The 10812-nt window shown below is 37.6% G+C and overlaps 1 protein-coding gene across 2 annotated transcripts; it reads left to right on the top strand.

The window, feature by feature from the left end:
* Positions 1-9592, top strand: LOC100248501 (transcription initiation factor TFIID subunit 12b). Of its 2 annotated transcripts, XM_002264815.5 has the most exons (9): positions 9-741; positions 1807-2025; positions 3720-4298; positions 5551-5625; positions 6081-6159; positions 7644-7708; positions 8160-8195; positions 8283-8524; positions 9174-9592. In XM_002264815.5, the coding sequence occupies exons 1-8, from the start codon at positions 220-222 to the stop codon at positions 8469-8471; spliced, it is 1764 nt and encodes a 587-aa protein (XP_002264851.2). In that variant the 5' UTR covers positions 9-219; the 3' UTR covers positions 8472-8524; positions 9174-9592. The 2 variants fall into 2 exon arrangements, with proteins under 2 accessions (XP_019077871.1, XP_002264851.2); XM_019222326.2 differs by lacking the exon at positions 8160-8195 and having other exon boundaries at positions 1-741.
* The last annotated feature ends 1220 nt before the right edge of the window (positions 9593-10812 follow it).

The raw sequence follows: 10812 nt of genomic DNA, 5'->3' as shown, positions 1-10812 counted from the left end.
TTTAAACCAAAGCCGCGGTACAAGAATGAGAGTTTACCTTGAATGGCAAACTACGAAAGATTGAAGAGAGTAAAGAAAATATCCGTGCCCTTTTTTCTCCAACAGCTCTATCTCTCTCTGAGACCCAATTCCACAATGAATTAGGGTTCTTTGTTTCTTTCAATTCTTCCATCTCCGCCAAAACCCTAGCCCTAGAGTCCCCAAAACCCTAGAGTCACAATGGCGGAGAGTGCATCATCATCCCCAAAACCCATGCAACCCACCAACCCCATTGACCCCATTCCCCAGAACCAATCTTCCTCCTCAAACCCCCCAATTCCCTCTCCTTCGCCCTCCATTGATCTCCCTCAAATTTCCTCTCCGCCTCTCCCTCCTCTGCACCAATCCCAGTCTCAGCCTCAGCAAATTCTGCCTGGGTTGAATTACCCTATCCAGCAGACACTACAGCGGTCGCCGTCCATGTCAAGGATCAATTCAATGCAGTCTCAGACGCAGCAGCAGCAGCAGCAGCCGATGATGGTGCGCCAGCAGACGGGGATGTATAGCCAGATGAACTTCGGTGGGTCCGCGATTCAGCAGGCTCAGAATCAGCAGCAGCTGGGGGGTGGTGCTGCTGGTGGCGGTGGGGGAGGGAATTTGTCGCGGTCAGCGTTGATGGGGCAGACTGGGCACTTGTCACCTATGCTGTCAGGACAGGCTGCGGCCGCGGCGGCTGTTGCTCAGTTCAGTTTGTTGACGTCGGTACGAGTTGATTTGTAGATGCTGGAATTCGCCTTTTTTTTTTTTTTTTTTTGTTGGGAGTTTGTTTATTGGATTGGATTGAGTGTGAATTGTTACTTTCATTGATGTACTATGCTATCATTTACACAGGGGAAAAAGAAAAAAAAAACCACAAACTTGATGTCTTGGTATTGGGGATTATATAATGCGAGTATGGGTAGAACCTTTGAGAAAACCAGTGAAGTTTTGGAAGTCCTCAGAGGTAGAAAGTCGGGTTAGTGTGGCATCAAGTTATTTATGGATGCTAGCTAAAATGTGAGGATGAAAACGACTAAGTTAATATTTATTGGATGGAAATTTCTAAGTGTGAATTCTTAGTTCATTGAGGTACTCTGCTGTCAGATGTAAGGAAGCTCATAAATTCGATGCATCTGTTATGGAATTATATAATGTGGGCACACGTAGGACCTTCCAAAACAAGTGAAAATTTGGATGTAGAAAGTGGGGCTAGCATGGTATGAAGATATCTTTCGGATTCCAATTGTTGTATCTATGGTAAAAGGCCAAAAAATTGTGTAGGAAAAGTGACCCATTGTTGTGTTTGTGCAATTTTTTTTTTGTTGCAAGAGCAAGAGAGAACTTTGGAAATGCTAACTGTATGATGGTCAAATACTAGTTTTATGCTGATACGACTGCTTTGGGAAAAGTACTTTGGAAAATGGTTACCATGTGACAGTTAAACTATATTGTTATATTGGTTTAGCTGTCTAGGGGTATCTGCTTACTACCTTTTGGCTAAATTGTGGATCACTGGATTACATAATAGAAAAATATAGAAGTTACCTGATCACCAAAAAGATAGAATATGAAGACATGTTCTATATTAGCCAAATTGTAAACTTCCTAATAGCTTTGAACATTTTTATATAATAACTGATTATTGGATTTTATTGATTTACTTGGTCAATGGACTAACATATTAGGGACTGTGTTGGCTGTGCACTAATTTTCATTCTTTTTTCCTTAAACGATGAAAAACTTATATATTCATATTCATATTTGAAACAAGTTATCTTCTCGGTGCAGCCAAGACAGAAAGCAGGACTGGTCCAGGGTTCCCAATTTCATCCAGGTAATGCTCCGGGGCAATCTTTGTCAGGAATGCAAGCAATTGGGATGATGGGGCCCCTTAATTTGAGTTCACAATTAAGACCAAATGGGACCCTGACTTATGCACAGCAGCGGATAAACCAGGGGCAGATGAGGCAGCAATTGACACAACAATCTCAGTTGACCCCTTCTCAGGTATAAATTCATGTGTTCATGTTGATTTACTCTATTTCCTGTTTCTGGATCCGATAAAGCGGAAACATTCCAAGCTCTGATGTTCTAATTGTTAGGTCATGTTGTTACTTTGTTTCTCTTCTTGCAATGGAAAAGTTTATAGTTTCTGTATGGTATTGAAATCATTGATAACACAGATATTTTGGCTATACTTCAGTTCACCAAACAACTGTGATTTTGCGCCCATTTTCAAATCTCAGATTACTCTGAATACCAGTATCTATCCATTTTAATGCATCACCATATCGGATGAATTTAAATTTACTATATACTTTTTACCATTTCCAAATTGTGTGGGTTCTTGCTAAGGGAGAGAGTTGTTTTTTGTGTTCTCTCTTTTTTTCTCTGTACCTTTGATGCTCATTGTATGTGTCCTATGTACCTTGGTTCAGTGTTTTTTTGGTGCTTGTTTATAAAATCTTATTGTTGCCTATAAAAAATTTCTAAATTGTGACATTCATTCTCCAAAAAGTCGTTAGTAGGCATTGCTTTTGTAGAGTTCAAATATAATGATTTCAAAATATTAGTTTAGATGGAATCTGGATGATTTTTCCACTGTTCAATTTTCAAGTCTATAGTAACTAGCACTTGCATTAGTTCCTTATTTTGATGCTCCAACATGAGTTCTTTATTTTTAGTCCTTAAGGTTGTTCTTTCTTGCAGTCCCAACTCCACAACTAAGTTGGTCTAATCTTGATTCTAAAATTCACTGGCTAGGGGTGCAAATTGCATTTAGCCAGAAAAGATCTGCTTCAGCATGTCATGCCCCAACCATGGACATTAGCTGCCTATTGTGGTTAGTTTTTATTGGGAATAGTTTTTGCTGGCCCAATTCAATAGCCATCAAGAAAATACATTTAGTTTTTCTAAGGAGGGACTACATCTGTGAATTTGCTTATGTTTTAAAGCATATGTAATATATGTAAATCTGGGCAAGCTCAGGCACAGTAAATTTGAGCTTAGCTTGAATTTAACTTTTTCTTGGGAACTTAGATAGCTGGTTAGACTTTCTATTAGGGTGTGCCTGTCTATATGCCTTCTAAGGCATATGTAATATATGTAAATCTGGGCAAGCTCAGGCACAGTAAATTTGAGCTTAGCTTGAATTTAACTTTTTCGTGGAAACTTAGATATCTGGTTAGACTTTCTATTAGTGCAGGGTGTGCCTGTCTATATGCCTTCTAAAGCATATGTAATATATGTAATATATGTAAATCTGGGCAAGCTCAGGCACAGTAAATTTGGGCTTAGCTTGAATTTAACTTTTTCGTGGGAACTTAGATATCTGGTTAGACTTTCTATTAGTGCAGGGTGTGCCCGTCTATATGCCTTCTAATAGGCTGATCTTTTAATTTGTTTTCATTTTTCTTATTTCTAGTTATTATATTTGATTGTTTTACTGAATTTCAAATTTCTGTGTTTCATGTAATCAAGTTGTTGCCTTTTAGTGTATACTAATTTACCACAATCTCTGTTGTTTTCAAGTAATGCATGGCAAATTACCTAGATGACTTGAAGTTTAAACTAGCAACTTGGTTATGAGGCCAGGGATCAGTTGCCTTTTCTGTTATGTGTTAACCTTTTTTGCTAATTTTTTCTTACATTTAATTTTGCACACATTATTTTATTAATAAATTTATTTCTGGAAAATACAGGCTCAAAGCCGGCCAAGGACATCGTCACTCGCATTTATGAACCCACAGCTGTCTAGCTTGACCCAGAATGGACAACCAGGTATGCTACAGAACTCTTTATCTCAACAGCAGTGGTTGAAGCAAATGCCAGCTATGTCTACTCCTGGGTCTCCTTCATACCGTCTTCAACCGAGGCAACAGGTCCTCTATCAACAACAATTGGCTTCATCTCCTCAGTTGCACCAGAACCCTATGGCCTTGAACCCACAGCAACTATCCCAGCTGGTGCAGCAACAGCCACAAATGGGACATCAGCAGCTTCAGCAGCAAATACAATCACAACAACAACAACAACAACAGCAACAACAACAGCAGCAGCAGCAGCAGCAGCAGCAGCAGCCAACTTTGCATCAGCAACAGCAGCAACAGGCTTCTCCAAGGATGGCAGGTCCTGCAGGCCAGAAATCTTTAAGTTTGACTGGATCCCAGCCAGATGCTACGGCATCTGGGACAACTACACCAGGGGGGAGTTCAAGCCAAGGAACAGAAGCAAGCAATCAACTTCTAGGGAAGAGAAAGATCCAAGATCTAGTTTCACAGGTATTCTTGTGTTTTCACTACGCGATTCCTCTTTTGTCTTTATCATGTCCTGAAAATCAATGAAAAATTTGATATTAAACTTTTCTTTTTCCATGTAATTTTGCACTTGGGAGTTGTATTAGGAACAGATCAGGAAATACCGGAGGATCTTAACAAGTTTTAATTTTGGGAAACTGCACCAATTAAGGGTTTTTTTTTTTCAATCTGAAATTATTAGGAGTGATCTGCCTTTTGGATTGTCAATAAATGTAAGGAAAACCAAGGAGATTCTCAGGTGGTGGTGGACCTTTTTTTCGGGAGAACCATGATGTAAAACTCTCTTTTGGGAATCATCAATAAGCAGAAGTAAATTCTGAGAAGAATTTGGGATTGTTGAGTGGTTAATACTTACAGGGAGGCTAATTTTTGTGTTGATTGGCTGGGGATCCCTTGTCAATCTACATTGGGAGATTTAATTGTGTTGGAGATTCCTCCTAATCTGTGACCCCAGCTTAAGGAAAGTCTGGTAGAGGTTGTCTAGATCCTGGATGATCTTTTTTTTTTGATAAGTGTAAGTGTATTAGAATAAAAAGAAGTGTACACAATGTATACAAAGGAACCAAAAACCCAAAAGAAGCGTGGGAATACAAAAACCCTGGATGATCTTGTGTAGCTCTGTTTTGATGCTAGTCTACTGTGGTATCACCACCACCACCACCCACCCACTTACCCCACACCAAAAAGGGGAAAAAAGCAATCAAAAATTAGTTCAACAACCATTCAAGAAATTTGCGTGTTTTTGGCGACATATGCATACTTTATGCGTACTTTGTTACACATTTTGCCTATCAAAAAAAAAAAAAGGAGAGAGAAATTTGTCATATTCTTATTAACATTTGAGAATTATTGAATCATATGGGAAATCACGTATGCTACAAATATGTATTGGGTATAATTCAACTCCTTCCGGGGGGGGTGCGTTGTTCAAGGAAAATTTGTCAAAATCATTGGATTTCCATACCCTGACATAATTTTGGTATTATATCAGAAGCCTTGGATATTTCAAACTGAAAATCTATGCAGCCATTTGCATCAACTTTTGAAAAATCCCCCAAACTAATATACCTTTCAACTTCCTCTAAGAAGAGATTCTGAATTTCTTCTGGTTTGTTTTGCTCGTTCTGTTTATTATTTTTGATTTTTGATTATTTATTATTCATTTTCACCCAAAAATAATAGTTTGTAATTCTGATCATCTTTGACTCATGCTCAGGTGGATTCACAAGGAAAGCTGGACCCTGAAGTTGAAGATCTTCTTTTGGAGATTGCTGATGACTTCATTGATTCGGTAAGTATGTGCTTGCATATGAACATTATACAGATGTGACTCCTACCCCTACTGCCCATACATGTGCACACCTATTGTTTCCATGCTCCGTGATAGAGATTTATACTTACTATTTCCATTTCTGTGGTTACAATTCTTCATACATCGGTATGTTTCCGTGAAATGTGATATTAAAGCATATTTTGATTAGTCAAAATATTCTAGATTAGGGAAATTAAGAACTGCCCATAGGCCACAGTTCATTGGGGTCTGAATTAAGGGTCTTCTTATCATTCTTTATGTCACTGTGGTATTTTTGCCTGTTGTGAGGCTATAAAACATTGTAGCTTAACTTTATATTCTTTCCAGTGGGTACCTTATATTTTGTTAAGATATTTTGGTATATGGTTTCATGCTTGTGCTTTAGATTTGGGGGGTTTTTCTAATAAAATTTCTCTGTTTGTACCTGTTTGCAGGTAACTACATTTGCATGCAGCTTGGCAAAGCATCGGAAATCTTCCACTTTAGAGTCCAAGGATTTATTGCTACACCTAGGTTTGTGCTGCATTATAACATATTTCATCAGTGTATTTTTTGTGTTTTGCATAAGGGAAATGATATGCATCACCTGAGTTGGGTGACTTTCACTTGTTGATTGAATTTTAGGAAGAGATATGATTATATATGTCTGCAAAAAGAAGGTCAAAATAATGATTGGCCAAAGATGGATGAAATTTTGGTGGACTCAAGTGTTATGACATGTAGCAGCATTCTTCATACAATCATCTGTTTTTGTGATTAAATCTGCACTCATATAGACACTGCATACACTGAAAGGCAGTTGTCTCCATTAGGTCCCTGCCATGTGTCAAACCTCTAACATGTCAATCCAATATGCACAAGGGCCATCTAAGTGTTTGAGATGCTGTATTGAACAATCAGCCTACTTATGGTTATGCTTCCAAGCTTGTACGTAAGCTAGCTGTGTGCACATCAGGTGCACTGCCCCAGAGCAACTTGGAGTCAGGCAGGTTTCCTGAGCAATTGTAGGATTTTCATGCTGGCTCTTTTTTTCTTTGATAGGCCATGTGGGCTCATTTAACCCATGGACACCATCATCAAGGGTATGCGTGTTGGCACTATGCATACACATGGGCAGCAAAGCTAATATTCATGGTATGCTAGATGTGTTGAAGGCCTGGTGTAAAGGAATATACTGCTCCATTAACCTGGGGTGATGATTTCCTGAATAAGTGGGAAATCCTGGGCCTTGACTAGGATATGGTCCCTTCTCAGTAAAACAGACCCATTTATAGGATCTTCTCTTGATAAACAGTTCAATATTGCCTTTTCTAATCCTCTGAAGCGATGTTTCTGATGAAATTTTCTGAATAGACAGTTTTAGGCATTACAGGTATCAATGGCGAGACTATAGTAGGGATATGTGCCTATATCTTTTCCTAGATGCTAGCATGAATCTAGCATGGGTTTGAAGTATTGAGTTTTTTGGACCCAAAAATAGTACTGGGTTGTCCTTATTTGGTTGGGTGTCTGTCTGCCTATCAAAAAAACTGAAAAAATGGAAAAAGTTTTGGTAGGTGTCTCATATTACCTGCTGGCTGCCGGAATACCAAAGAATCTGATTTTTGTTTTGTTGTTCCTCTTAGCGAACGTGGAGGGGATCTCCCTCAGATTTTTCATTTGAGCTGGGAGTTACCTCAAAGGAGGCAAATTTGGGAAATGGTTTTCAGAAAACTGCCACTACTCTCCTATTTAGAGCACTGATATCAAATATATGTTGAAGCAAATTGTATAATTCTTTCAAATGAAAGTAATGATTTTGTTTTGTGCTTAAAGTTGTATTCTGGAACAGAAGTCTACCTATCAAAAAGGGTAAATTTTGGAACAGAAGTCTGGTTACATGCATTTCATTTAATGTCATATTATAGTTTACTTACTGATGTGTTTGTTTTCCTGATTTTATTTCATTGTAAAATGAATGGAGCCTTAATGAATCTAATGCAAGGAAATCATCGCAGAAAAAAATTGGGATTTAAAAATTCCAGGATACTCGAGTGAAGAGCAGAAGAACCAAACAAAACCTGTAAGAATTTACTCTCTTTTCATGATTTTGTACCATGGGATATGGCATTCTCTTATTGTTTCTCTATATCAAAGCCCTGTTCAGAGATAAAACTGCATGCATTTAATGAAATTAAAGGGGAATTTACTCAAATTTGTATTTGACAAATGATTATGCAAATTAGAAATTCAAAGTGCAAAGTATGTTTTAAGCAATCTATGAACTTTGTCTATTTTATGTTTTTAAATTCGTTGTTTTAATGTTTCAAATTATTTTAAAAATTTATGCAGCCATATGGTAGATATTCTTGTAATTCATTGCCCTTTTGTACTTGCTTTAATGTGTGTGATTATATCGTCCTCTGGTGTGTTCTTGGTGAACTTTATTGTAAACAAATATATCTGATTATTTCTATGAATTAGCATTTCAAGAGGTCTTATTTGATGTCTGAATTTGAAATATGTACATGCAGTCTTCAAGTGAGCTCCACAAGAAGCGTGTTGATATGGTAACTCAAAATTTTCTGCACATGCATTTGGTCTATTGCATTTCATAGGGTTCTAAACCTTGCTTTTCACTTTAAACACTGGCTCAGGTACGAGCATTGATGGAATCCTCACACTCTGAAACAAATGCAAATGCAAAAGAGATGATGAGGCAGGGCCTTGGCAACAACCCAGTTGGTGCGAATCCAATGATGAGGCCTTCACCTTCACCAAGTGCAGAGCCATTGGTTTCACAATCAACCAGTTCCCAAATGCTGCAGCAGATTACCCGGTTTTAATGAACAACTTCTCACTTGTTACCTGATAGGGTTTAACTGACTGGACCATATTGGTAAGCATTCTGACCTTTGAAGTAATTAACTAATGCTTTCTTCATATATTGGTTTAGCCATAATAAGTGTAGTAGACTAAACATTCCATCTGTAAGTAGGTTATGAGGAGATTTTATGCTGCCATTAGAAGTTGTGTCCCTTTTTTTTTTATCTCGTCCCATTTGTTTTATATGATGAATTTGCATGGTCAGGACTAACACACACCCGGTTTTGAATTCTTAGTTCAAATTGCTGTTTGGTTTCATATACAATCCATTTTCCTGGAAGTGATTATTGAAGTACATGATTGCAGGCACAATTCTGAAAATAAGGTGTAGGTTTAATTCTTAGGATCATGGTTGCATATGCTGTCCGACTAACCAAGCATCATATGGTTTAATTTTGTAGTTCATTCTCGAAATAACTGTTTGTTTACCTAATAGAATGTGCTTTTGTAAACTTGTAAATTGCTTCTGATTTGCTCATGAGAGTTTTCTAAACACAGCCTAAGGGGGTAATTATTGTAGTTCGGAAGTTTGGGTGGTGTTGGGGGGAGTAAACTATTGGATTGAATTGTAGTGACCACCATGCCATGAATCCTATTCTTTTAACTACAATTCCTGCTAACCTCAATGTAAATCTCCACTCACCCTCAACCTTTTATTGCAGGTTCAGCAGCTGTAACTAGTTGGTGTATGTATTTCAGAGGAGTCGAAACATGGTGGAAAAAAAAGAAAAAGAAAAAAGAAAAGGGAAAAAAACACAGCAGTGGACGATCTTCCATTTCATTTATAGTTGATTACAGTCATTCCATTTGGCTGACACTGCAACAGAAAATACCCTAAACTGATAGGACACCCCCTAGCTAGCTTCAAGCTCGTTTAGCATAACAGCAACATAGATTTTGGTTGAGTGAGCCTTGTAATTTTAATAATACTTATATGAACAGATGGTTTTCTTGCTTTGGACTTGGACCCTTTGTAGCTTAGTGAACTTAAAAAGAGGAGGGCTCTGCTCTTGGAACTGCCCCACCATTTCAACAGTGCTCTTGTATAAATGTTAGTTAAATTGCAGGTATTTGGCATGAATCTGGCTCAAAAATGGATGGTTTGTTAATACTGTATAGGATATTGAATACCGAAATTTTCTCGGTTTTGGGTCTTCCTTGGATCCAACCAATCTTCAGCTAAGATACTGTCAGGGTCTGGTGTTCACTTGGGGTTTGTATAGTAAACTAAAGAATTTAGCCCCTTAAAGTTGAATGAATGCTATAATTAATCCATTATTTGTTCTTTTTGTTATGTTGGCTGCCAACTTCGGACTAGTTCAATTTTTTCTTCCATTTTCTTGTTCCTTTTGTGATGGTTTCATGTGATTTTCTTCTGTATCATGGAGGGTATGGTACCTCTATTTTTTAGGTATTGGGTCGATAAAAGCCAAATCCTACGATTTCATAAATGATTTTGTCACCAAGTCATGTTCCAAATATGATTTTGTCATTTCTCATAAATGATTGATTAATTCTAGGGCTGCTATTGTAGGTTGAGTTGGGTTTGTGGCATAAGATAATAAAATTATAAATATTAAGAAAATATTAAATCAGAAAAAGTCTTTGATCTAGAGAATTAGAAAAGAGTTGCCTAAGCCCATTGGGTTGGGTTTCTCTCACTGATGCTATACTGTGGGCATTACATTTTGGGCCTCCTCTGGGCCTGCTGTGTTTCCCATCAATACCCAGATGCCCAGAACCCCGAACCCAGGGCCCAATAATGTCCACATAAGGTCCAGTGGAAAGTTTGGTGTGGGGCATTACCCACAATCAATGGGCCTATTTTGTGTTTAGTGGATCTGTCAGTGGGCCCAGTGGCATGTTGCAACCTAACAGGTCGAAGTCATGGAAAACCTTCACCTCATTGATGTGAGGAAACAAGTTACTTGAGAATAGGGATAACAATAAGACACATTTTTTCGGGTATTCATCTAGCTCATAATGAGATGGGTTTGAAATTTAAATAGACAAATCGGGGATAGGTTTGAAATATTTTTTGAAACCTGCGATAAGTTTGAGTATTACTTTATTCTGCTTCGCTTTAATTATATATAAAATTAAATTAAATTAAATTTTATTTTTTAATAATAATAATAATAATAAAACACTTTTCAATAAAATAGGATAAGTTATAAAAAATTATAATATTATAATTTTATTTTTGTATACCCATTCGCCCCATTGCCCTCTACCATCGAACCATATCTTTCATCAGTGTCACTGTTAAAATAGTAGCCGAATAAATAGACAAGTACCAGA

The sequence above is a fragment of the Vitis vinifera genome, chromosome 9 (genome assembly GCF_030704535.1).
Source record: "Vitis vinifera cultivar Pinot Noir 40024 chromosome 9, ASM3070453v1".
In the NCBI taxonomy this organism is placed as follows: domain Eukaryota; kingdom Viridiplantae; phylum Streptophyta; class Magnoliopsida; order Vitales; family Vitaceae; genus Vitis; species Vitis vinifera.
The sequence above is the reverse complement of the archived record's forward strand: the minus strand, read 5'-3'. Positions and strand labels throughout refer to the sequence as shown.